The following is a 25,773-nucleotide window of genomic DNA, read 5'->3' on the forward strand; positions in this document are numbered from 1 at the left end:
AGCGGTGATATGTCTTTTTGCATAACAGCAGTGATCTCGAACCACGGGTCCAGTAATCTGCCCAAGAGAGACGGAATGAACGAACAGGAAGGCACTGCAAAGGTCGTCTGGTCCGTGGCGACATTCCGTCCCCTTAGACCACGTCGATATCGACTGAGGTCGAGGCAGCCAAACTAGAAGTTGGTCCATCTCGTAGATGGTCGTTGTTAGCTGTTGTCATTCTAAACGATGATAGAAACCGTGTTGTTGTTGGTCTTCTGCCTGGCGTTCCAGCGGAGGAGAGCGTGTTCGGAAACGCTGAATCCAGATTGCGTATATTGCGAAAATCTCTGATATACGACGTTGGAAAACGTGAATAGAGAGCAGGAGCGTCAGTATATCCAGTTAACCATTCACCATTCATTGCCACTCGACCATCTGTGACTAGTGCAAGAAATGCTTTGGACCGAAGCATCCATATTGCACGGCCTTTCTTCAAGAGCCACCAGATGCTCGCTAATCTGGTTGCCCAGCTTTCCATTTCGGGTTCCCAGCCGGTGTTCCTTTGGGTATCGTAATAATCGTCCCTCATCTTCAGGAGTTTTCGGGAAGCCATCCAGGAGAATAGTACAAGCGCGACCATAGCAAATGTCGTCACGAGGAAGACCCATAACCTCTGGCCGGTGTAATTCAATTCTTGAATGTTCATGCCAAAAATCGAGGTTGCCAGGTTAATCGGGACGAAGATAAAGCCCAGAACCGTGACTAACAGAGGATAGATTCTGTCAGTGGGGGTATTCTGATCTCTTTTTGACAGATACATACCCAGTTTTACTCGCTTTCCCTCCTCAATCTGCGTGTTTGAGGCCTCGATCGATTTCCTGGACTCTTCTAAGCTTAACCGCCCAACCTCTAACTGCGCATAATCTCGAATCTGCTGCTCGAGCCGCCGAGCTCGTGTCAGCGCCAAATCCTGGTTGCTCCGAAGACCAGCAAATACTTCTTCTTCGAACCGGCCATAATGTTTCAGAAATCGTGCGCAGTTTTCAATAGCTAGTTCAAATTGTTCGATGGCGTCTCGCAATTCAGTCCACAGATTTGGCAAAGTATCAAATTCCCTCCTCGCATTATTGTCACTTTGCAACTGATATTTCGCCTCCGAAAACGAAGTTTGTGTAACAAACATCGCGGTATGTTGATGAATGAGAGGCGGCAAAAATAGTATTGGATCGTGACTTGCGGATGTGAGCTGAGGTTCTGTTAAACGCGACAAAGCTGATCTATATAGCACTGATGGCCTGACGAAACTGGTTTCCGGGAATGTCCATGCCTCCAACTGCGCATGAAGGTGGGGCCTATCATTTGTATCATAGAGAACTGCTCTTGCTCTGCGGGAGGACTCGGTGTTCGTGAGCACAATAACTATGAGAGTCCCAGAATCAGATAAACTCATATGTAGCAGAAGCAGTTTAAATGAACATACTGATAAAGCAATTTGTCTGGACGCCACCAATTGTGGCTTGAGGTATGACTTGGACGCACGTACCATCCCCGAGATGAAGAAATCTAGGTGCTAAAGGCAGATGTGGTAGTCCCAAGACACTGACCCCATGGTTGGATCTCAAGCTAACGAAATCTTTGTTGTGTTTGTAGCTCCAGATCGCTGTCCAGAACATCAAAGGTTCGATATCAAAAGCAAGACCGATAACATCCATGAAAGCCTTAGGCATCGAGTAGAAATTGTTGTCCACGACTATAATACGGGTTTTCATGTCTTCAGGGGCTTCATTTAGAGTTTCAGAAAGTCTCTCGAGCTCCGGAAGATAGTCGAAATCTTCCCCGTATCGCTTATGAGAGAGCTTTCCAGCCGACGAAACGTCTATTACTTCAACGAACTGGGTCTGTAAAACAACTCCTTCATCTTTCTGCTTTTGCAGGAATTCTCGAAACGGTCGATATTCTGGCCATCGAGCTTCAATGGAGGAGACATATTCTAAGTATGTGGCGTACACTGCAGGAGATGAAGCTCCGACAAGATTGCTTCCATCGGCGGCATTTATCTCGGTGGAAATCCTCTCGCCAGAACTTGTTTCATGAGACGGCGCCGCTGGGATAGCTTCAGTAGGAACCCCTGAGACAGACTGGTTATCGTTGTGAGTCGAGCCTTGATCCATTTCTAGTTGATTATCTTCGTTGTTTTCGGACGAGCTGTTAGAGATTTCGTATTGCTTTTACGATTGCAAGGCTGGAAGGCAGCCATAGAACAGTTTGTCCCAAGCTTGGCGGCATAGTCAAGGCTAACAAGGAGTGGCTGTGCGAGGGTGGCGATGCGCATAGCGATGCAAGTGGCGGAGTAACGCCTGCTGCGGAAAACTGCAATGAAGCGAGCCTGTCCGGAAACCAAATGGGCCGAGCAATTGGGAGTAAGGCTTTGGACATTGTACAAGGTGGCAAAATTCTCAGGTTGGGAAGCAGATCTGGATTGCAGGTCTGATTGGCGTCCACAAGAGGGTGCTTAGTAGCTGTTGTAGGAGAGGCACCGGCGGTGTTGATAGAGACGCTGTCGGAATGAAGCCAGCGGGGAGAAGATCGGCTCGCGGAATGAGGATCGGCCCGAGGCTGCACCAAACATGAGTCCACAAGTCCACCACCGATCCAAGTCATTGACAGGGTAAAGTATTTTTGGGGGGGGGGGGGCCTTATCGTCGCGTCAACTCAGAGAATGAATCACCGCTTCTACCAGGATACCTGTCGTGGGCATGAGGTGCCTTCTTTCTGTCTTGGCTTTGTAGTGGAAGACAGTTGCAGACACATTGAACATGGTGCCATTATCTGGATCATCCGATGCGCGTTACGTCTCTTCTCCTCGCTGCCAGGACGCCCGTTGTCTAGAGATTGAATGGTCATTGCGTTGATCGTTACATACCAAGTACTTTAGTGGTACCCGGTAAATGCTTGGTATAACAACACACACTCGAAACTATTTGTGGGGGTATCATGATGAAAAGCCGAATCATTCTTCCAACTCGCCTCAAGAATCAGAATCAGACCCATAACCGACCAACGCCAAATTACCTACGCCTTTCGTTGCTGTCGTCACTTTCGTCACCTTCTTCTGGTGCTCGTCGCGGTCGACATTTCCAGTCTCCTCTTCTTGATTGTCTTCCTGAACTTCTCGTTTCCTCTTGACGCGAGGCTGCCAGACGTGTGTTTCGCGCAGGAACGGATCGGTCACCATTCTGGTATTACTTGCCAACTGACCTTGCAAGATCTGCTTCTTGTCTTCCTGTCTCCCACGGATCGCACCACTACCTTTAGTCGCACCGGCACCAGCACCACTCTGAGAAAGTTTCGGTCTCGATGGTAAATCCCCATTACTGTATTTCGTCGACGGGAACAAAGGTTTGGACGATGAACTGGACGCCTCCGCCGCGTTATCAGCAGCCCAATTCCCAAACTCGACAAACTTGACACGGTCGGCGTCCTCTTGCGTCTCCGCGAGAACGTCCATGTCGACACTCAACCCAAATTTCTCCTTCAACGCCTCCCCCGTGCGTTCGTCGGCCTGCCGTTTCCGTCGTCCGACCCTGAACTCGGCCCTGAGTTTCCTGTTCATGTCATATGGATCCTTCCACGCGCGGTCGCTCGCCTTGCGCAGCTCGGAGAGGCGCTCCTGCTGCGCGGCAAAAGCAGACTTGTCATCGACCTTTTTCTCCAGCGCGCCGAACCCGCCTTCCTTCTCGAACCGAGCCTTCTCTTCCTCCGACACCCCCAACCGGATCTCCCCATCGAGGAGTTTGTCGGGGGCCCCCGTGTCTCGTCTCCGCCCGCCATCGGTGACAATGTACTCTGCGTTCTTGGGGTCGGTGCGGACCTCGACCCACCCGCCACATGGTACGTGTTTGAATCGAAACTGCCAGATTGGCGTGCTGTAGTACGCCCCCACCTTCTTCTTCTCGGCGTTGAACCGCACCCCTTGGCCGATGATTTGCTCCGGGACGCATGTCGTGCACCAGATGGCGAAAGGGCATTCGAACCGAACAGTCAGGATCCCCTCGGTCTTGAGTTTGCGGGCCCGGTGACCCAGTGCGTGTCCCTTGCCCGAGGCCTGGTTGAACGACGTCGTTCCCTCGAGCTCCGGAGGGACATAACGTCCCATATTGAACCCCTGCATCTTGAACGATCTGGAAAAGTTCGACGAGCGGTAGTGATCAGGAAGAAGGCGTGGGAGGAAATTGCAAGCACGGTTCCTTTCACCTGGTCGTTTCGTTTCCAGGTGAGTGCGATTGCCAAGATTGTAAGGCTCGAGGTAAGGCCATCATGCTCCCTGATGCACAGTCTGTATACTGGCAACGGGAGTGGAATTGTTGGATAGGCAGTCTGGTCGTTGATGAGGCTTGTGAGTGAGCGAGTGCAATGTTTCCCCCCGCAGTCCAACAATCAAAGGAATCGAAGTCTGCGAGGGAAGGTCTAGCGATGACTAAGCAGATACGAGTACGTGTGCGACTAGTCCATCATCGACCCAAACAACATAATCGCGTACTGCTGGTAATTAGTGTTCAAGAACGTCTAAAGAACAAGAACCGGCCTAGATCTAATCTATTCTACGTTGTTGATACACATTAAAAGTGAAGCACCCACTGTTGTACGTGATACTCCCTCTGCACACGTATTTTTCGTAGCCATCGGCAAACCTTCCACCCCGTTATAAAAATGGCGCATTCCACCATAAAATTTCATACAATACGCTCGGGTCGCATCTGACAGTCGCTCAGGCCAATGTTCGCTGTCGATCCTTGATGTACGGATACTAAGTCCGGCGTGCGCCTGACATCATCAGAACTCTCACACACACACAATCACCTACGCCCTCGCATGGCTCGCTCATAAGTCTCGATTGATTGAACTGCCTCACAAAGTCACAGCGTCAGGAGCAATCGGCACAAGCTCACCGGCGCCCTTGAAGTTCTCAAGGATGGTGGCCTGCTCTGACAACATGAGACGATCCGATTGTTTGCCGATCTCCGCCAACTTCCTCCAACGACTAAAATCCGTAGAGTTGCGCTTGTCGCCCCGTGCGGCCTCCGCTTTCTCCCAGTGGCCCTGGCTGAAGGCGATCAAAGTGGTGATCTTCTGGTTTGGGATGTCGTATACCAGTGACACGATCGTCCCCGTCTCCTCCAGCCAGTTGCACTGCCACAGCTCGCCGGGTCGGATGCACTGGTACGTGCAGGTCTGGTAGTTGATCCGGCCCTTCATGGGACCTCCGTGGATGGCGTACACGACTCGACTGTCCGAAAAGAACCACAACTCGTACCTCCACTTCTCGGGCTGCTTTGTCTTGGGGTTCTCAGCATCGTAGTCGTAGATGAGGTGCGTGTCCCGGATGTCGTGGTCGAACGATGGGTGGAGGGTAGTGTTTGTGATGAATTCCGGCAACGGCGCCATTGTCGTTCACAAATGTCTGATTGCCTGTATGTTTGGTTGGGTTCGGTTCGGATCTTTTCTCTTCAGGTAAGGTATCCTACGAGTAGATGGGTCGTGGGCAATATCGATGAGTGTGATTCTCAGAGAGGGAGAGATAGAAAAAGAGGCAGAGAAAACCTGAACTCTTCGGACAGATATATACCTCAACGACTGTGTGGGTGGGTTGATGGATCGACAAACCAACCGCGTCTGAAACCTCACCTTCATAGCGTATACTATACCTTTTCTCTGCCGTCCACCACTGCCGTGCGACGATCTCTGTATAACTTACGAGGCACGGTAGATGGAAACTCAACTGGTGATCTCTCCCGTCATTGGACATGGCAATTCTCGCTATCTGACGTAGGCGACGATCCGGATGGCGCCGAAAAGCTCCACAGTTCGACAGCCGAGCCACGTACATTTGTACCTACACAATAGTGGACATGGCGACAACAACGTGATTCAACGTGGTGAACGTTCCAACGGATCGTGATGGCGAGAGATGTTGCTGACATGACATCCTCTGCCTCCCTTCAAGGAGATTTGAGAGTGACATCCGTCGGTTGCAGTCAACCCTCCGTTTCTCACTACCCAGCTTCCATCGACGTGGCGACGGATGAACGCCGAACGTGTGCTCTCACCGTCGGCAAATCGTGTTTGGTGTCGGAGGGGGGGAACATCGGCACAGCAAATTGTCCATGAGGATGATCTGATATAAAAGTGAAGTGATCCTGGCAACTAAGCCATGCAAGGAAAGAGACTAGACAGGGGTTTTGGAACGGAAGCCGGTACAATATGTAAGCCTTGCTAGCTCAGGCACGCCTCGGCCCCTGTTTTTCTTAGCTCTTTTTCCTTTCACTGGGCGCCTGAAACTCGGAGACCGAAAGCATGCTTTCCGAGAAAGCAGATACTCAGAAGCGTACTGAGCCAGAAAAGCCACGGAGTCGAAAGTAGAAAGATTTGTTTTAGCATTAAACTATCAATTTACGTGGTTAAATTCTCCACATCTTTTCAAATACCCCCAGGAACTCCATGACCTATGCAGATGCAAAACTCATTGATTCATCTCCCCACACTCCATAGCATTCATTTACTGGACTTCAATCAAAGCAGGCCCGAACAAGGTAGCCTTGGCCACAGCATCGACGTCGGCGAACGGACCGGCATTAGAAGTGACAGCCGCGATCGTCAGACCGAACATCAGGTTCTCCGAGAAGGGGAAGTTCGCCGAGAATGTCACCGTGCCGCCGTTGTTCTGGGCTCCTTGGATGGGCAGGACAACAGGCACGTTCTGCTGGTTGATGTACACCAGGCTCAACCCCTGGCCGCTGGCATACTGGCTGTACTGGCCGGTTGCCTGGAAGGAGAATTGCAGCTGCTGGTCTTGGGCCTGGACCTTGGGAGTCTCGAGAGTCAGGGCACCAAAGATCGGAAGGGCGATGGTGTTGGCGTTGGGGCAAGACCCTGGGACGACAAAGTTCTGTAGGGCGGTAAAGGCAAATTCTCGCGCCGAGGCGGTAAGGAAGGGCGCCGCGCTGGGGATCTCGCCGAGGATTTGACGGTAGAAACCATTCTGCTCGCCTTCCTGGCCGATCACGGCCGCGACACCGCGAATCAGGCCGGCGTCTCCGTTCTGGCCAAAGTGGACCTGGACATCGCCCAAGGTTCCCAGGACCACGTCGGTGAAGGTGGATGCGAGAGCGATGGCGTCTTGGAAGTTGTCCACCGGCGCATTGTACAAGCAAGGCTGGATCGGGCCGGCGTTGAAGTGAGCAAGAGCGCCGTTAGCGTTGAGCAAGTGAAGCTCTTCTTGTGCGACGACGGCAGTGAGGGCCTCGACGATGGTCGCTTGAAGGTTCGCGTCCTGGAATTGGTAGCCGGCAACGTTGTTGGTGACGTTGGCGAGAAGCTCGGTGAAGTAGGCCACTTCGAAGAGTTCGTTGAAAGCAATCAGTCTCAGAGACGTGAGATCGTCGGCAGCAGGAGGAGATGGTGGGGGAGGTCCGTTGGGCAGAAGACCGTGAGCTTGTTGCTCAATTTGCGTCAAGGCTGCAGAGGGGTTCTGGATGTTTGGGAAGCCATTCGAAAGAGGGAACTTGAACGGGTTTGAACCTTGGCTCGAAGCTGGGCTCGACGGGGAAGGAGGAGCACCAGTTGACGAAGGAGCTGGGTTGCCTTGGTTCGCCTGGTACTCTTTGAGGTGATGCGTCCTGTCTCCGTAGAAGACTGAGCCGCGTTTCTCGACCGGGGCGGCGGTGACGATGGATGCAAGGGCTAGGGAGCCGACCACCGTGATGGCCTTGTTGAAATGCATCGTGATTATTGGGTATAGGTATGCAGCTGAGTGAATGTGTGTTTAACAAGAAGGAAACAGGGATGAGTTGGGTTGTAGGAGAAATAGAGCCAAGTAGGAAGGGTTGGAATCTGGGTAGGTTATAAGCAAGGTAGGAAAGACGAGTTTGATTAATTGTTGTAGGAGTGCGGGAACGAGCAAGATGTCGTCCTTGGTCTGAAAGAGTGTAGACTGTTCTGTGCGGGTGAGACCTAAAACAAGCGAGCGAGGGTCATTGGATTCTTTATACTCCGTTTACCATTCAAGCAATAGCCAGATCACCGACCGGGGGCCGTAGAGAAGCTTGGTCATACTGCTAAAATTTGGGTCGGTTTGGGGCTGAGGAACCGGAATAACGCGCAGATTGCTGTGCTGACGGGCCTGTGCTGCTTTGCATGACCAGGTGTACCTCGCTAAGGTCGATAGAACCTCGTGAAGAGTTGATAGCACCTGGTCAAGAGTCGATAGAACTCGGGTGGATACTGTTCTTTGGACCGAGTCTTCTTACTATGTTAAGGTCTACTCAGCCTTCTCGACCTGCGGCCGGGCCCCCGTCCGGTCTGAGTGGTCGCGTATCTGAGCCTTGGTATCCCGAATTGGTAGTTAGTTAGGGAAAACCACGTTTGAACACTGAATGTCGCATTGTAACGGTTTCTGCCGAGTTTTGCAGACGGTAAAGCAAGTGCCAACAGAGGAGGCTATTGGGCGCCACATAACGATCATGTTTGCGGGAATCGTTCTGCCGTGCGCTCGGGCCAGCTGGGAGGCCTGGACGCCGCTGCAAGGCCACGCCTGCGAGAAGTCTGCGAGCTGCATTGGGGTCGGGGGTCTAGTTAGTGCTGATGCGCGAATGGCAGGAGAGTGGTACCCGAGAGTGAGAGTGAGAGTGAGAGACGGAGACAGAAAAACCCCCGCTGACAAAATCCAGTCGCTAAATTTAACACGATCTTGCGTTATTAACGAGGGGCCAATCATCGTCATCCATTGCCAGATTAGCTTCGTCTAGCGTCTGCTGCCAAGGAGGCTTGGCTCTGCTTATCCATGTTGCTATTTGCAGACTCGGCCTCGTGCCTTGCGCCTTTACTTGGCTCTACCTGAGTTGGGCTTCGTCTGGGAACGAGCTTCAAGTCTATCGAACTTAACAGCGGGTTCCAATTCTACAAGAGTTTTTTCTTCTGAAATCACGCATGTCGCTCTCCAGTGCGTCTGCAGCGCATTAGGGCGCTCAAGCGATGGGGATGAGGGCTTCTTACTCCGGAATGGTTCAGAACAGCAGCTGCGATAATTTCTGTCCGTGTATCAGCACGAGGAGGCTTTCTTTCAGTCACCCGATGTCACGGTGTTGTACCATACATTTTCAACGGAGACTGAGGCAGACCACCTGGCCCTACCCTGAAGATGGACCGCCCGCACATGGAGCCAAGGAAACTAAGACGGTCTTCGGGGGTGGTGATTCTATCATTACTCTGTCCTTGCGTGAGGAAGAAGGTCGAGCCTGTTCATGATATCGCTCATTCTGTAACATCCCAATCCGTGCATTGGATGTATGGCTCGAAACTAAGTGCTTGGCTGCGCAATGCTATATCGCCGCGTGGCCAGAATGGTCAAATTTTATCTCTTGGGTTTGATCTTTGCGTTACACGCTACAGACGCACTATCTACACGACGTCGGTCTCTATTCAACTTGGATATGTCATGCGCAAGAACAGTCTCTCTCCTACCTTCTTGGCTCCCAAAAAAAGAACGAAAACAAGTTTATGTATCCTAGAGTACTTCACGTTCTTTTTGCCGCAGCCTGCTCGCGAAACAGTCTTTCAGCGTTCGTTTTGTAGGCCATCTTTCGCTGCTCCTCCGTCTCGAAAGCTCGCGGCATGAAAATTTCCATCGCGCCAGCCAATTTTTTAACAATCTCAGCAGGAGTAAAGGGATAGTCGCTTCCATACAAAATGTGGTCCTTGTCGACGAACGCGAGCAAAGCCGGTAATTGATCAGGCCAAGGGGTTCCTGCCATGTCGAAGTAGAAATTTGTCTTCAGCTTCGACTTTACAAAATCTGGATTGACAGAGCTGTCGACAGGTATGTCAGGAATGGAACGTCCGAGCAACGAGAACCTTTCAATGACAGGTGGCAAGCAACCTCCGGCGTGGGGGATGATGTATGTGACGTTGGGGTACCGTGCAACTGTGCCGGTGTAGAACAGGTTGATCACGGTCCGGGTGGTGTCGAAGAAGAACTCGAAGATCGGATTGGGATATTCAGGCAAAGGGCATGCTGTTGTCTGCTGCATAGTGCAACCGGAAGTCGGGTGCACAAAGACGATCGCCTTTCGACGGTCGAGCTCGGCCCAGACAGCGTCAAACTTGGGATGCCCCAAGTAGTACCCATGAGTATTGGTATGGACCGTCACTCCGTCGGCCTTCAGCTCATCAAACGCATATGCGAGCTCAGCCAGACTGCCCTCGACATCCGGCAAGGGGAGTGACGCCCAAAGTCCAAAGCGATCGGGGAAGCGTATCTTCGCCTCGGCACCAGCCATATTACATTCGCGACATACTTTTCGCGCGAGTTGGTCATCGCCGGGCACGAGGTGAACCCCTGGGGACGAAATCGATAGGTAAGACTTTGTGATGTTCAAGTCATTGGCCATCTTCAAATGGGCATCCAGGTTCCATTCCTAGACTAGCAGGTCAGAACGACATTGGCTCCCGACACTAACTGTCGTCTGGTAAACAGACTGGTAGAATGGGAAAGCCATCAGGGGCACTGTGCCCATTTGCCTTGCAATGTTCGCGGTATGATGGCGGCAAGAAATGACTGTGGACGTCAATCTTTTCGGGTATTTGGTTCGCCATCACTGTTTTAAAGCGTGAAACCTTGTTGGTCTGACGATTTGCGTTCGTCAAAAGTTTATGAACGAGACTTGAATGGTCTGAAAGTGATTATAGCAGAGAGCCTGGCATTTCTCAGAAGGGTTCAATACTTGGTTGGTAACCGGGGAGAGTTCGGGTCCCGCATTTAGTGAGCATCGTGAACTAAACGTCCCGCATGAATGCTTGGTCGTGGGATACGCGGGACGAGTGTGTCAAAACTCCAGCTGCCCACACAGTGGGATGATTAAGAGCTTCATTCCTTCATAAGCGTCCGAACAAAATATGCCGCTATCTCGGACGAATACAAACCCACCCGGATTTAGGGTGAGCGTCGGAAAAGGGCACACGCGATACTACTGTAGACCCGGGCGCTGGTATCATTGATAAACAGAAGGGATGACAGTCTCTGGAGATGCCTCATGGGGCGTGGACATCTGTCGATCGCCAAATAGCAGTGAGGCGGGCGAGTAGAGCAGGTATTCGACATCATGTTGGCCGTGCAAGGCTCAGCGGGCGGTTACGATACATTTGACGTCGCGATCGTCGGTGCAGGAATATCAGGTATCAACACCGCGTACCGGATTCAGTCCGGGCTTCCTGGAACCAGATATACCATTTTCGAGGCACGGGATAGCACTGGTGGTACATGGGACTTCTTCAAATATCCAGGACTACGATCGGACTCGGACCTCTTTACTTTTGGCTTCTCATGGCGACCGTGGTTGGACACGAACCCGATCGCAACGGCTCCGTCTATTTTGAGTTATCTGAAAGCATCGGCTGTCACCGAAGGGATTGAAAAACACGTCCAATTAAACACCCGCGTGCAGAGCGCTAAATGGTCCACGAAGACGCAGGTCTGGACACTCACTGTGGCTTCGGGGACGGTAACCAGAAGAGTCCATGCAAAATTTCTCGTCCTCGGTACTGGTTATTATGACTATGAGAAGGCCTTGGAAGCCAACATCCCCAATCTCGACACGTTCACCGGAAGAGTCGTTCATCCCCAGTTCTGGCCCAGTGACCTGGACTGTACGGACAAGAGTGTCGTCTGCGTCGGTAGCGGCGCCACAGCCGTCACACTTGTACCAGTACTGGCCTCGCAATCTGCCAGCGTCACAATGCTTCAACGAAGCCCTTCATATGTCGTTTCACTACCGAATCCTCGCTCGGCATCCTTACTCCTCAGATGGCTACCCCGGCGACTGTCCTACACGCTGAACAGGCTCTACTTCATGATTATGCCCATGGTATTCTACTACTTCTGCCGGATGTTCCCCAAGACGTCGCGCAACATGATCCGTGACAATGCCGCCAAACAGCTACCCGAAAACTATCCAGTGGACCCGCACTTCACACCTCGCTACAATCCGTTCGATCAACGGGTGTGTTTTGCACCGGACGGTGACTTTTACGCCGCCATCCACAGCGGTCGCGCCGCTGTGGTTACCGACTCCATCGAAACAGTCGTCGAGGATGGTCTCATCCTGAAAAGTGGTGGCAAGGTATCGGCCGACATCATCATCACAGCCACGGGGCTCAAACTACAGCTTGGAGGAGGAATCAAACTGACGGTGGACGGGACCCCTGTCAAATTTGGAGATAAATTTACCTGGCACCACGCAATGCTGCAGGATGTGCCCAATGCCGTGCTGATCATGGGCTACACTATGGCGTCGTGGACGCTGGGTGCCGACGCGACTGCATTTCTACTTTGTCGACTCCTGAAAGGGATGCGCAAACACGGTCTGAGTAGTATCGTCCCGCGAATGCCCGATACCGAAACTCCAAAGGCACATCCTCTCATGGATCTCACGTCGACTTACGTCCAGGCTGCAACAAAAGATCTTCCGAAAACTGGTGAATTTGGGCCGTGGAGACGAAGGGCGAACTATTTCAAAGACTATCTTAGAGTTAATTATGGAGATGTATCTCAAGGTCTGGAGTTTTGGCAGGGGGACGGACCGGTGACAGGTGTCAGATTGTAGTTCGAGCAAGAAGCTGCCAAATCAAGCATATTATTATTGAATGTTGGTGATACACCTGCACTCATGTATCTAGACATAGTCACTCGTATGAATTTTTCTTCTAATCTTGTTGAGCAGATGTCAGCGCTTTGTATATGACTCTAGCCGGATTGCAAGGCTCTGTGTTCACAGCGACAATACTTCCTTGAGCCTCTCGATTTCTCTTTCGAAATATGCGTCTATTGTGCTCAACTCAAAGCCAAAGCTCTTGACTCGATCTAAATCGACCACCACAGGGTTATCAACCTGAAACTGCTCGTTTTGAATCTTGACGACATTCTGACCCCGCCTCTCTGCCTCCTCGACGGTGACGTACTCGGTCGAAACCTGCACGTCACAGCCGTACTTGGTCAGAGCTTTGTTCATCGCATTCGCGACGTCTTCGAGCGTCCCGACTTGAGAGGCCAAGTCAATGACCTGCGAAGAAAGATCAGGCAAGTTGCGTCCTTTTCCTGGGCCCAACAAAGCCGATGCACTGAACCGCCCGATATCCTCCGGGTCAACAAAGTACGTTTCATGCTCCTTCGACATTACTGTCACGATTTTCCGCTTACTGAGATCTGGATACATGAAATTGGCCATGGGATTGAGAAAATTGGAAAGGAAAGTCGCCGGTTTAAAAATCGTCCAGGCCCAGCCATTTCGCTCGGCGGCTTGCTGAACGGTCCTTTCGTTGGTAGACTTGCCAAGGTAATAGCTGTAGCGCAGGCTACCCTCCTCGCCGATATTCCGGAAGGCTCCTGCAACACGGGGATCCTTGACGCCCGCTGTTGTCGGGTAGACGACGCGTTTGATGGTCGGTATCGAGGACAGAACGTCGAGAATGTTCTGAGCATGCCGTTGCTCGGCGGTTGGGTCAGTCCAGCCTGTCATGAGAATGAACATGGCTGCGGTGCATGACTGTGCGGCGGTTGCAATTGAGGAAGGGTCGTCATGGTGACCCTTGAACAGTCGCACCGAGGGCGACAACTTCGACAAAGCCTGGGCCTGTGGACTGTCACAATCGCGAACGAGAGCGTGGATGACGATGGGCGCAGATGGAGACGAAAAGCGCAAAAGGGCTCGAACCGTCGCGGAACCTTGAGTGCCCGTCGCGCCGGAGATGAAGATATTGTCTTGAGACATGTTGGGAGTGGTACGGCGAAAAGTCGGCATGGAGGAATCGCAAGAGTAAATCCCCTACCTGAGAGAATACCTATCTTCTGCTGTCGACGCTTCAAGTTATATGCATCACCGAATATCGACAGGCACATCTCAACTCTCTGCTCGTCAATAGTACCTAGTATCCCATCGCACCCTTGTCAAGCTTCTAGTTATGGCGGTTGGCATTTTGCACCTACTCGTACTACAATAATTTACGGTTGGAACATGCATTCCGCCCCGCCTCGCCCCGTCGCCCCGTCGCCCCGTCATGCCTCCGCCCCGCCGCCGACCGTCATCGTCTTGGCTGCTTCTTGCCGCTCCCAGAGGCTATGCAGTGTCGTGTTCCCATCCACAATGCCCCTCCACGCATTCGACTCCAGATGTTGCGTCCCATACTCCAACATGTCACTACCGATCAGGCTTGCGTGGCCCGCATCGATCAGACGAGCGATGAATACGACTGTGTGCGCGTCCAGCGCTGTTGGGCCAATTTCAACGCCAAAGATCCACTTGCTCTTTCGTTCGATGTTGTGAAAATGTCGAGTTCTTGCGATCTTTTCCAAGAACTTCTGGGTTTTGAGCTTTTCTCGTGCTACGATTTCAGGAGCATGTGGATCAGCTTGATAGGTGGTGGCGTAGCTGTGAGAATTATGTTATTTTTCGTGACCCAGGACGCGCTCGACGTTCTGTGAGCCCAGGATCTCCACTCCTCGAGCAATTAGAGATAGGTCGGTAAACTTACTATTGCAATTTTCTCTGCAATGCGGTCTTGTAGTCGTCCGAGGTGGTTGGCTGGGCCAAGATATTTTGAATCTGAAGAAGGATGCCTGCCCCTCGTCCTTCTTGAGCACTGAACGAGAGGCTTACAAACCAAACTTGGTGAAGTTCATTCAACATTGCGGTGATGACGTCTTCGCAGCCGCTGGGAATCAGTCCTGTATATCTCGATGCCAGAAACTTGGTGATCTGAAGACTATCGGTCACCTTGAGATCGCAAGGGCCAAGTAAAACAGGGACCTCCAAGTCAGAGCCCAACAATCAGCTCCTGTAATTGCATTCTTGGACCTGAAACGTACCTGCCCTTTCCAATTCTTCTTCAAGAATTCCTCTTCATTTTGTTCACCGGCGTAGATGTCCACTTCCTCTTCGACGATATCAATGGCCTGTTCTAGCGAGGCTGGCTGGCCCTTCCAGCGGATCGTCAATAGTGTCATCAGTGAACATATTGAAAAGCGGTTATAGTACAGCGTGTAAACGCCGACGGGAGCGTTCTTAGAATGCATTGGAGCCTCTGTCTGGTCGTGAAAATCGTGTCATACACCTGAATAGATCGTATGCAGCCCTCGGAACGTGGCTCAGTGACGCCTGTGAGGAATTTAAAATCCAAGCAACGAAAGGATGAATTCTTGCTAGAAGGGAAATAAGATGGCAGTCCTCATGCTCGTCCGCGGGGAGATCCCGCAATACAGCGGGCTCGTCTCTGGGTCATGTAGATTCAGTCCGCAGTTGGCAGGATAAACTGCTGCGAATACACCTGGAGTGGATTCCGCCAGCCTAAAGCGGTGGGACTCAGTCAGATTCATAGGCGTGGCGAGCTTTAGGAAACGAGATAGAAAGCAGTCTTCCTAGACTCTTGCTTTCATCGCTAACCAAAAATGCTCATATCAAAGCAAGGCTATTTCGAGGACGGCGATTTATGTAACTTCATTGCGAATCAGATTTTCTAATTGTAATATTGCAGCTTTGACCTTTAGGCGCTCCACCGAAAAAATTCACCATATCCATATCGTCCCGTGCGTTGAGCGCAAGTCGTGCGCCGGCACACTCCCTAAAGAATAAAGCAGTCGCTCTGCGCATCTCCATATATGCAAGATGTATGCCTAAGCATACGCGTGCGCCGGCACCAAAAGCCGCGAAGGCGGATTTCTGCTCCGGACTCGTATATTTGTCCTGGAGAAATCTGTCCGGCTCGAAACTGGTGAGGTTGTCAGCATTCTTCATTCGGTCAACATGTTTTATCCCGGATCAGATAACAGGTACTTACCTTTCTGGGTTAGAAAAGATTTGAGGAATCCGATGCATGCTGAATGACTGAGTGCATACGGTAGTCCCAGCAGGGATAAAGTGGCCAGAGAGGTGCAGGCCTTCCTTGGGAGTAACGCGCTGCAAAGCCCCCGGGATTGGACCATAGAGTCTCAACGTTTCTTCGAGGACTGCATTCATAAAGCGAAGCTCTTCAAGGTCAGAGTCATTAAAGTCGTCTGGTAACGCGGCCACTTCGTCTTCTAGTCTTTTCTGGATTCTTGGGTTCTGCAAAACAGCCCAGACAAGATACGTCAACGTGACACTTGCTGTGCCGCCACCAGCTCCAATCAAGCCAGTGGCTTCAACAACCATGCTGTCAGCTGAGATCCCACTTTCGCCTGTCTCGTCTGCCACAATGTGACCTGTGAAGATGTTCGTCCGATCCAGCGAGCCTTCCTTGGCGCGGGTCAAGATTTGTGTGCCTTGCCGAACGATGAGCTTCTCGCCCCAATTGATGTCGTATATGAAATTTGGTATCAGGCAGATAATTTTATAAAGCGCCGGGAACTCAGATCGGAGGATGGCAATGACGGTGAACTTTTCCAACGTTTGGATAAACTCCGTTTTCTGTTAAACAGTATCCACCGTCAGCTGAAAGTACAAGCGTCGCAAACTAGTCTAGCCGGCACGCCAGTGGGGATAAAACATACCTGGCCCAGCTCTAGCATGCCGAAAGACTCACCAAAGGAGACTTTGCCAATGATATCGATGGCCATGTAATGCCACCATTCGAAGACGTTGCAAATCCCGGCTTCGGCCTTTCCTTTGATCTTTTGAACCGCAACTTGAGCTCTCTCATTCACCAAGGCTGCCCAGTTCTGGGTCAGGTTTGATTTGGAGAATGGTCGGGACAGCATCTTTCTCCGGATGCCGTGATTCTTCGGGTCGGTCTCAGAGAAGACGTCTTGATGTTCGTAAGCCGTACGGAATCGGGGATACCATTGACTCTTTTGGAAACCGTTCCCAATTTTATGAATGGTATGATAGCCTTGCAAATCGGCGACATCGACCTCTTCGGGGCCAATGCGGACAACGGGACCATAGCTTTGATGCAATGCGTGGATGTATTGCACTCGTTGTCCTCGAAGGGAGTGTAAAATCAAGATCGCTGAACTGAACTTTGCGAACCATGGGCCCGGAACAGTTGACAGTGGTGTGAAATATGCTCGCTGGGCCCTCTGCAGGAAATTCGGGAGTCAGCGATATGCACCAGACGGAATGAGAAACATCACATCCTAATTGGCCCTGACCTTCACTAGCGAGAATGCAGCGGTTAATAGCATCAGCCACATCGCCAACGTGACCGGCCTCGACTGAAATAATACACGAGCCGGGTCCTCCATTGCTAATGTGGAGAGAGCTCGTTAGGATAGATTGAAATCGTACACAAGAAAATACTTTTACCCAGACAGCCAATTTTATTCATCTATAACGGGTAGCTGGCAATGATAATGACTCTCATGAGGTTAAAGTAAGCCAATATCAAAACCTGCGGGAAAACTAAAGCGGGGAAGGCGTTTGGCCTCGCGACCCGCATTTCAGTCCCGCAGAAACATCTGAACAGAAAGAAGAGTGAGAGTCATTAGGCACCTTGGCCTTTAGCACGACTCCCACTTTGAAGGCCAACTGATGAGGGGCAAGTTCCTTTGGGGGCCCCCGAGGATGTAGGACTCCGCGGGCCAAGGGAGATGGCCCGCGAGGGCCCACTCGTTGTCACACTCTTATCTTGGCCATGACATCAGGATTCAAGCCGGGATCAAATCTTGAAAGCCCCAGATCATGCGACCAATGGGTATAAAGGCTTCTGGGGCGCTCCAAGGGAGCGTGAACTTGTTATCCTTACGACTCACTGGGTACCACCTGTAAGAAAAGCCTGCACGATGTCAGCAAATCTCTGCGAGATGCCACTTGTTCCAAGTCGTCGAAGAGCTGACTCAAGTACGTAGAGAGTGCTAGCTTTCATCCCAGCAGGGTCGGTTCTCATTATCTTTTTGAGATCCGAAATTGACTTGTTGAGAATGACTGTGCCACTTGTGGTGCGATCCTCCTTCAGAAGCTGTATCTCTGGCAATGCCATCAGGTAGTCGGACGTATCGTCAGAAAATAGTGAAGCACCGGAGTCGAATGCTGCTGTGCACCACGGCAAGTAAAGCGTGGAGGAATACCAACAGAGAGCTGCCGAGAACAGAATCCGGGGCGTGTGGATGGCTATGGTGGAGTCTACCGTGGTAGATGTGACCAGGTTCTGTAATAACAGTGCGTGGAGGAGACAACGCTTTGATTCCGGCGAGGATATCCAATCCTTGACCAGATCCAATTTCGATGTCGGGATAATAGAACCTTGTCTTCCGACTGCCAGCTCTAGGAGATCCATGTCTGCGCTCAAGGCTATAAAGGTAGCATGCCACAACGGCCGTAGACAGAATGATAGCTCGGGCTCTTCGCGGCTTTGACACGGTTCAATCTTACAACAGCGTCTGAATGTGTACCACGACACCAGATCAGCTTCGAGCTCAACGATGCGCTGTGGTGTGAGCGTATCCAAAGACCGATATTCGCAAATTGTCGCGCCAGCGCCCGAGAGCGTGGCCCAAGCGTTCATCAGGGACTGCTTTTGTTCCATGCCTTTTGCTGTTTGAGAACCGAAGTTCGTACTGTTCAGTTGAGTCCTGACTTGACGTGTTCGACTCCCGAAATACTCGTTGTGCTTTATTTGCCACATTGCGGCTGAAGGCGCTTGAAACACATGGGTAGGTACAACATCAGGCAAACGACTTCCGTTATGTCTGAGGGTTGGCTCGTGGTGAAATAGAGCGGAAATCTCGGCATCTTGAATATGCATAGCGATGGCAGCTCTAAGCATGAAGTCAGCAGATGGCCGTGACGACAATCAGAGATCTCAAGTATCACCTTTTCATCTCCTCGTTCAGCGCCCACCGCTTCCACCTTTTCTCTAGGTCAACTTCCAAGTCTGTGTCCCTACGATCAAGGTCTAGGGATTCCGAAAATAGACCCGCATGTCGGCCGAGCTAAAGACACGCAGTCAATGGATAATGTGATCAAGCTCGGATGGAGATCATACCGAGAGAAGACATCCATGATAGGCATCTGCAACGGTGCGGTGAGCCGGATCCGCTGAAAGCAGAGCGAAACATTGACCGACGATGGACCCGATGATATTAGTTGGTGTTAGGTGCGGGCGCTCCGATAGCCCTCTTTCCCATGGACTTCCATTTCCAGCTTTATGAGTTCGCTCAAAAAGCATCGACCCCACCCGTGAAGCCATTCCGGAAGCGATTGTTGTCGTGCCCGCACAACACATGGTGAGAACTGTTAGAATATTATTCTTGCTTGGTCTGAAGGTCGGCCCATGAACTATGGGTAGCGCAACATTGAAACGTGTGAAGAATAATTGCATGCAGAGATTCTGTAGACTTGGTTAGACTGAGAGTGAAGTGAGCACGGGGATGTTTTGAAGTACCAGAAACTCCAATGACGGAAGTGGTTCATTGCGGAATCGAGGGGAAAGCTCCTCAACCATATGCGATCGATACGTTTCGTCGATACTAGTATCTCTCCTCAGCGTTGCAGGATCGGATCTTCTGGTTGTTTCGTAGTCGTCATGAAGGCTCTCAATGGTCCTGTGCGCGTGAGTATACCATATGTGCTGCAGATCCAGGACAATTGGGGGTTGATTGCTTGGATTTGCAGCGGAAAGTGTCTGAAGTCTCAGCGGCGACCAATCGTTCGAACTCTGTGGCTCGTTCCATGTCTCTCCCAGCCCGAGATCAATGAGATTCTCATCCAGGAACCAATTCGCGGGATCAAAGTGTAAAAGGGAATCCCCAAAAACGGCATTTCCCATCCTCAATTGATCTTCGCCCATAGCCTGATCATTTGAGAATATATCAGTGTCGACTCTGGTTGATGCTGACACCTCTGACAACAACGTGGATTCACGATTTCCCCCTGCCACAATGAGGTCTAGAGTAGCGTCTTCAAGATCGATATCCGGATCCAAGACTGCACCCGAGCCTGTGGGAGTTGCTCTATGATCACCCATGGCTGTTCGAGTATTGTTTCTTCGGCTCTGACTTCCATCATCACGGCGCGTAGTCACAGCCTGGTGTCTTGGCTTGTGGGTTTTGATATGGCGCAAGAGCGTGTCACTTGATCTGTTGTTAGAAGCAAAGGGTCATCGTGTAACCAAACTCTGAACTTACCGGCGAGGATAGAACTTTCCACATATCCTGCAACCGTAGGGCCTCTCGTGTGTATGTGAGCGCAGGTGGCGTTCATAGTGGTCGTTCTTGTTGAACTCTCGCGAGCAGTGCGGACATTGTCGCACCTTATCCTTCGCCAATATGGGGGCCTGTTGCAGGTTAGAAGCTACTCCATCCAAGGGACCAGAGGCACGAACGCCTTGGATGATTGCACTCATCCTCTTGGACCCAGATGCCCTTGATAAACAATAACACCCTAGAATAATGTGCGACGGGATTAACTGCAACTCTGTACAAAGGCCCGGAACCCCCAAAATAGCGGCAAAGCTTCCGCTTCGCCAAGGCTTTCAAGCACCCGGAAATCCGGGGAGACATCGGGGAGCTCGGGGGTTGAATGGCGCCCCGGAGCCCAGAAGAGCCTGAAATTCATTTAATCTCCAAATCTCCTTCATAAATCACAGATGTGTCACGGTCGTACTGGCTTGTCAGCGTTATTCTAGGCCATTCAAGCTGGAACTCCCATCCGTAATCGTTCCCCGTGATTGACTCCGTATTCTTGTGTCCTGGTAGGTCTTTCGCCGTTTTGATTGAACAGCCATAAAGATAGGTCAGGTATGCAGTGGAGGACTTGCTATCTCTTCGGCGCACAGATGGCATGGCCATCTTAAATTTTGCCAGTCTCCAGCTGCTGTTGAATACTGCTCTGTTACTCGCTATCAGATTAAGCCTAGACATTCTACTCACTCGTGTTTGAGCAGAGTTTGAGACGAATGCAGCAACGAGGCTCCCCCGCAGGGGGAGGAAGGCGGGACAGCGGGGCGAAATCGTGCGTGGCAGCACGGGGCAAGCAACCACTGCCGCATGAGGATAGATCCGATCATACCTGCACCTGGCTCGACACGATGTGCAGGAATCATCAAAGTCCGTGTAGATATATACTCGAGCGTCTGCCCCTAGAGTGATGTCCGGTGCGTATGAGTACAGGTCCCCACCACGAAACAGAAGTACAAGATGGAGCAGCCAAAAGAAGCTTTACCCTACTCGGTCCATGAAGAGGTCGCGAAGACAGAGAAACGGGATAGCTCAGCCATACAGGCCGAGGCTGCAGCGTACGAAGAACGGAAGGTTGACCTGCGAACCATTCTGGCGATCGTGGTATGAAAGCCATTCACGTCGCCGTCTCCTTTTGTCTTTACTGATCAGTACATGAACGTCAGGCATTGGCTGTCACCTATGAATCTGTTATACTATCGTTTGTCTTGCCTGCCGCCGTGCTGCTCACCATAAACGCCGACATTGGACCATCAACACAACTCAATTGGGCCCCGACAGCCTGGACGTTGGCTCAAGGAGTTGTCATGACCATCGCAGGCTCTCTGAGTGACATATGCGGGCGGAGGAATTTCACGCTTGCCGGAAACACAATGGGCTTGATAGGTACTACGCTTGAAAGCTTCATCAATGCTCGGTCCGCTGCTGACTCTAGACAGGCTGCATTGTTGGATCGAGGTCTGTCTATCGTGAACCTTAAGTCCATACAACGCTCACAAATCAACAGAGCTCGTTCTATTAACACAGTCATTATTGGATTGGCTTTCACCGTGAGTCTTCCCTGCGTCTACCGTCGTTAACATGTCTCGGCTCAAAGCTTTCTACAGGGATTTGGTTCAGGTTCTCAACTACTGTCCCTTCCATGCGCGAATGAGATTGTTCCCAAGAAGTCTCGAGGCAAAGCTATCGCTGCTCTCAACATGGCTTCGATGCCAGGGTCGTGTTTTGGATCGCTGATCGGTATGTTTACCCGAGGGAACAGTCTTTGCTTTCCAATGCTCTAATCACCTGTTCTGTGAAGCTTACCGACTGGTGGCAACGCTCAATTGGCGATGGACATTCTATGTTGGGATCATTGCCAATGGGCTCGCCCTGGTTCTCGTTGCCATCTTCTACTGGCCTCCTGACTTTATCGGTCTTCACCCAGAAGGCAAGAGCCGACGACAACAGTTCCAGGAACTTGATTTTGCTGGACTCCTGCTATTCGGCGGTGGCCTTACGATCTTTCTACTCGGCATCTCATGGGGTAATAATCCTTACGCTTGGACAAGTGTTCATGTGTTAGTACCTCTCTTTTTGGGAAGTAAGTTTGATCTTTCTCCTCTGTTACGGAATGAAACTGACATAATGGCAGTTTCAACCTTCCTTGTTGCGTTCCCAGTATGGGAATTATATGGACCTCGCAGCATATCCAAACTATGTCCGCCGGAGATATTTACCAATTTCAGAACATTTATACTGCCTCTAATCGTGTCCTTTGTGTCTGGCTCTCTGGTAGGTCTAGCCCATACACAGCATCGCAACGTTCAGTTACTGACTCTCTTTAACTTTAGTTGGTTACTTTTCAAGTTTTCTGGCCTCAACGTAAGTCAAAATCAGCAACCAGCAGGACCTGCGTTTACTAACTTTCCCGCGCAGAAGTTCAACTTCTGTTCACCACAAAGCCGCAGCAAATTGGATGGTACAGCGTGGCATACAATACTCCAGTTACAGGTAAGTTTTGAATCTTGAGGCGAGCTGCCGCAGAATTCTCCCACCAACGCATATCCACAGTTATAGGAGCACTCGCGGCGTTTTCGTTCACGACTTTTGGTTACACCAGAATCCAATTCTCCAGCGTGACTTTCTTCCAAGCCATATCGACGGCCGCCATGGCTTCAGTCACCCAGCACACACCTACTCGAGCCATCGTTTTGGTGGTGTTCGCTGCAGGGTTTGTCGGAGCCACGCATATGTTAAAGATTCTTATGCTACAGTTTGGTGCTTCAGATAAGCATATTGGATTAGCAACTGGGTATTTTTGAGATAGAGAGAAGTTTTAGAGACAATGACTGACGACTAGCCAGGCTTATGGGTTCAACTACAGCTATCGGTGGCGCCATCGCTCTGGCCATCTATAGCTCTATCATTCGGGACACGACGGCAAGCGATTTGGCGCCCTCAGTGGCAGCAGCAGTAACTAAAGCAGGACTGCCTCTTGCGGAGGTACAAAATTTCCTTCGTATGCCTCTCCAATGTTTTAGCATTCTGTTGTATTTTATTGACTGTGCATAGCTGCGTTTCTCAGCCACAACAGTACGGCTCTCGAAGCAGTTACCGGCGTCACTCCCATTATCCTCGCAGCAGCAGACGAAGCTAGTAAGGATGTATATTCTCAAGCTTTCAAGCTTGTGTACCTGGTCACCATAGCGTTTGGCGGTGAGTCAACCCGATTGTCTGCGATCTAGCCTCTGACACAGAGCAGTGCCGGCTTTTATTGCAGCGTTCTTCACCCCGAGCGTCGACCACAAATTGACAAGGTAAATCACCAGGCGCCTCGGGAGCTTGTCTTGCTGAGTGATAGACAATAACAAACTAACTCCTATTCCAGTCAGGTCAACGTAACTCTGGATGCTCCTCATCTCATGGGCCGGTGTTGTGCAACACTCAGTTCTAGGCGATGTCTGGGGGCTAAATGGGATGTATTGACGAGTCTGACCTCCCTCCTAGAGAGAGAGATCTCTATCTATTATATAGGCAAAAGGAGCGTTCCAAGGGAGGGCTTTCTCGCCGTCGCACAGCGCGCCGCGTGGAGTCATCGGCCGTTCTCGGGCGGCGTTCTATCGGGCGACGTTCTAGACGGAGAGAAAGCCTCCCTGTGAAGTCCGATGGTATAGCATTCTATAGCAAAGGAGTGAATTGATGGTGTTGTAAAACTTGTAAGGAACGTGAGGGCCTCGGCGTTCCGCCGGGGGCGCTAGGCGTGAGTATTTGGCTTGTAAAGACGGTCACTGACAGCGCCCGCAACTCAGCCTAGTCCAACAGCCGGGGAAAGGGCGAAGCTGCCGTGCTTTACAATTTGGATAACAGAGACCAATGAAGGCCTGGGAATGGACAATCGTGAGCCATAGCCGTGAGGGAGGTCTTGGAATGAACCGACTCACGAATCGATTCCCAATATACCTATATGTCGTAAGACTTGGCGGTCCAGGAAGAGACGATGGAGTGCCTACTGTTAATTCTATAGGTGGAGTAATACCAATTTCCGAGTACTTTTACCGCAGCACTCAGGAATCGGTTAGGGAATTGCGATTAGATTCACGGAGTCTAGGGAATCGTGATTCGGAGCCGGGAATCGATTCTTGCCAACTCTGCTTGTGCCAGAGTCCAGAATACTCTCCGCGGGTTGTCACTTCCCACATTTAGATACCTAGGTATACTTCTGGCACGTTTCCACTACATGCTTGGCAAACACCTCGGGGTGAGACACGTAAGGAAAATGGCTGCCTGGAAGCAGTCCAATATTCAAGCCCTCCTTCACAGCAATGACAATGTTGTCGAAGAAAAAAGCAGTGGGTGTGCCGCCGCCAACGGTCCAATCCACCGGCCTCTTATGCAAGTCTTCTGGCTTCGTGGGCGCAGAGGCGGGGATAGTGGCCGGATATCCGTATGCCCAGCGAACATAGTTGTCACGAAGCCTGGCGTGAACTTCGGGCCCAAGGGCGTCCCATGCCTCAACGCTGCCTGACATGGCCTTCGTGGTGGCCTCCATATCTCTAGTGATCTCAGCGGGGTCTTTCTCATGGATGTCGGTAATAGCTTCTGGGTTCTTCGTCGGCAGCTCGTGCGGCATCGCATTGCGCACGCGATCTGGAAAGGCCGCGCATAGAGCAAGTACCGTCGACGCACCCGAGCTGCAGCCCCAGAAGGAAGCGACTGGGATGTTCAGCTCCTCCAGCAGCCCGTCGACAAACGTCGCCAATTTGTGGCCTGTGATCTCCTGGTACGTTTCTGGAGGCGCGACCTTTGATCGGGACATTCCTGGCATATCGAACGTCGTGACACGGAAGCCACTCGCAGCGATCATGGACATGGGTTTGTCGAACATTTGACATTCGCCCAAGCCGTCCGGAACTAACACAATATCTGGACCGGAGCCTTCTTGTTCGACGTGCCATTTGATCCCGTCTCTGGTGGCTACAACTTTTCTTGTGCGGGTCGTCATGTTGAAGTTAGGCGACCTGAGAATTCAAGCTGTCGATGTGATATCTGTGAAGGGTGAGTTGCCCATGTGGTGGAAAGGAGCAGGCTTGTCTTTAGTAGGGTCGACACCCTCCCCGCCATACCAAGCGAACAAGCGGGGTGTACGTAGTATCAAGGCCGGAGGGGCCCTTCCGGTGGGAAAATTCATGGGCACGAGCCCTAGTTTGGGGGAGAAGAAGTGTCCCACCGCCGAGATTGCCCGCAGTATATTGTCCCGCGCGCCCACCATCAAAAATTACTATTAAACTAAACTGGATATCAATCTATAACAAAAACTTCAAAATTCATAAACTTATAGATGATAACACGCACAGAGAGCAACCTAGGACACTTATACAACCCTGTAGCGATCGCCACGGGGCCCTCCATGGCCACCTCAGCCGTCGCTGCCATGCCAAGCATTGGTATAGGGTGTTTAGGGGGTTGGTGGTTGGTTGTGAGAGGGAAATCGTCTTAGGCCCCAACTAGAGCCGCACCCCAGTTCAGTATTATTTACTATACTTGCCCCACTTATCAGTATGTAATAAGTCTGACACATCCATCCCGGGTCAGATCTTTAATATACGTGGCCT

At 51.3% G+C, this 25,773-nt stretch overlaps 12 protein-coding genes across 12 annotated transcripts; 2 read left to right on the forward strand and 10 right to left on the reverse strand.

Moving 5' to 3' along the window:
* Positions 1-133: 133 nt before the first annotated feature.
* Positions 134-2,153, reverse strand: PV08_07286 (uncharacterized protein; the record flags this gene model as incomplete). The annotated part of the gene is made up of 3 exons (XM_016381616.1): positions 134-744; positions 805-1,401; positions 1,463-2,153. The coding sequence occupies 3 exons, from the start codon at positions 2,151-2,153 to the stop codon at positions 134-136; spliced, it is 1,899 nt and encodes a 632-aa protein (XP_016234718.1).
* Positions 2,154-3,010: 857 nt separating this feature from the next.
* Positions 3,011-4,153, reverse strand: PV08_07287 (uncharacterized protein; the record flags this gene model as incomplete). The annotated part of the gene is made up of 1 exon (XM_016381617.1): positions 3,011-4,153. One exon carries the CDS (start codon positions 4,151-4,153, stop codon positions 3,011-3,013), a length of 1,143 nt encoding a protein of 380 aa, XP_016234719.1.
* Positions 4,154-4,890: 737 nt separating this feature from the next.
* On the reverse strand, positions 4,891-5,427 carry PV08_07288 (uncharacterized protein; the record flags this gene model as incomplete). The annotated part of the gene is made up of 1 exon (XM_016381618.1): positions 4,891-5,427. The coding sequence occupies one exon, from the start codon at positions 5,425-5,427 to the stop codon at positions 4,891-4,893; it is 537 nt and encodes a 178-aa protein (XP_016234720.1).
* A 1,111-nt stretch (positions 5,428-6,538) lies between these two features.
* On the reverse strand, positions 6,539-7,762 carry PV08_07289 (uncharacterized protein; the record flags this gene model as incomplete). Its single annotated transcript, XM_016381619.1, has 1 exon — positions 6,539-7,762. One exon carries the CDS (start codon positions 7,760-7,762, stop codon positions 6,539-6,541), a length of 1,224 nt encoding a protein of 407 aa, XP_016234721.1.
* A 1,792-nt stretch (positions 7,763-9,554) lies between these two features.
* Positions 9,555-10,632, reverse strand: PV08_07290 (uncharacterized protein; the record flags this gene model as incomplete). The annotated part of the gene is made up of 2 exons (XM_016381620.1): positions 9,555-10,454; positions 10,516-10,632. The coding sequence occupies 2 exons, from the start codon at positions 10,630-10,632 to the stop codon at positions 9,555-9,557; spliced, it is 1,017 nt and encodes a 338-aa protein (XP_016234722.1).
* Positions 10,633-11,138: 506 nt separating this feature from the next.
* PV08_07291 (uncharacterized protein) lies at positions 11,139-12,638 on the forward strand (the record flags this gene model as incomplete). Its single annotated transcript, XM_016381621.1, has 1 exon — positions 11,139-12,638. One exon carries the CDS (start codon positions 11,139-11,141, stop codon positions 12,636-12,638), a length of 1,500 nt encoding a protein of 499 aa, XP_016234723.1.
* Positions 12,639-12,803: 165 nt separating this feature from the next.
* Positions 12,804-13,802, reverse strand: PV08_07292 (uncharacterized protein; the record flags this gene model as incomplete). Its single annotated transcript, XM_016381622.1, has 1 exon — positions 12,804-13,802. One exon carries the CDS (start codon positions 13,800-13,802, stop codon positions 12,804-12,806), a length of 999 nt encoding a protein of 332 aa, XP_016234724.1.
* Positions 13,803-14,086: 284 nt separating this feature from the next.
* On the reverse strand, positions 14,087-15,103 carry PV08_07293 (uncharacterized protein; the record flags this gene model as incomplete). The annotated part of the gene is made up of 3 exons (XM_016381623.1): positions 14,087-14,459; positions 14,563-14,837; positions 14,897-15,103. 3 exons carry the CDS (start codon positions 15,101-15,103, stop codon positions 14,087-14,089), a joined length of 855 nt encoding a protein of 284 aa, XP_016234725.1.
* Positions 15,104-15,524: 421 nt separating this feature from the next.
* Positions 15,525-17,248, reverse strand: PV08_07294 (uncharacterized protein; the record flags this gene model as incomplete). Its single annotated transcript, XM_016381624.1, has 4 exons — positions 15,525-15,795; positions 15,865-16,472; positions 16,556-17,083; positions 17,156-17,248. 4 exons carry the CDS (start codon positions 17,246-17,248, stop codon positions 15,525-15,527), a joined length of 1,500 nt encoding a protein of 499 aa, XP_016234726.1.
* Positions 17,249-17,751: 503 nt separating this feature from the next.
* On the reverse strand, positions 17,752-19,968 carry PV08_07295 (uncharacterized protein; the record flags this gene model as incomplete). The annotated part of the gene is made up of 4 exons (XM_016381625.1): positions 17,752-18,760; positions 18,816-18,934; positions 18,988-19,332; positions 19,387-19,968. The coding sequence occupies 4 exons, from the start codon at positions 19,966-19,968 to the stop codon at positions 17,752-17,754; spliced, it is 2,055 nt and encodes a 684-aa protein (XP_016234727.1).
* Positions 19,969-21,139: 1,171 nt separating this feature from the next.
* Positions 21,140-23,406, forward strand: PV08_07296 (uncharacterized protein; the record flags this gene model as incomplete). Its single annotated transcript, XM_016381626.1, has 10 exons — positions 21,140-21,283; positions 21,346-21,729; positions 21,787-21,919; positions 21,981-22,262; positions 22,314-22,453; positions 22,513-22,543; positions 22,598-22,672; positions 22,733-22,973; positions 23,026-23,180; positions 23,234-23,406. 10 exons carry the CDS (start codon positions 21,140-21,142, stop codon positions 23,404-23,406), a joined length of 1,758 nt encoding a protein of 585 aa, XP_016234728.1.
* A 962-nt stretch (positions 23,407-24,368) lies between these two features.
* On the reverse strand, positions 24,369-25,163 carry PV08_07297 (uncharacterized protein; the record flags this gene model as incomplete). Its single annotated transcript, XM_016381627.1, has 1 exon — positions 24,369-25,163. The coding sequence occupies one exon, from the start codon at positions 25,161-25,163 to the stop codon at positions 24,369-24,371; it is 795 nt and encodes a 264-aa protein (XP_016234729.1).
* Positions 25,164-25,773: the final 610 nt, after the last annotated feature.

The sequence above is a fragment of the Exophiala spinifera genome (genome assembly GCF_000836115.1).
Source record: "Exophiala spinifera strain CBS 89968 unplaced genomic scaffold supercont1.5, whole genome shotgun sequence".
NCBI classification, from domain to species: Eukaryota; Fungi; Ascomycota; class Eurotiomycetes; order Chaetothyriales; family Herpotrichiellaceae; genus Exophiala; species Exophiala spinifera.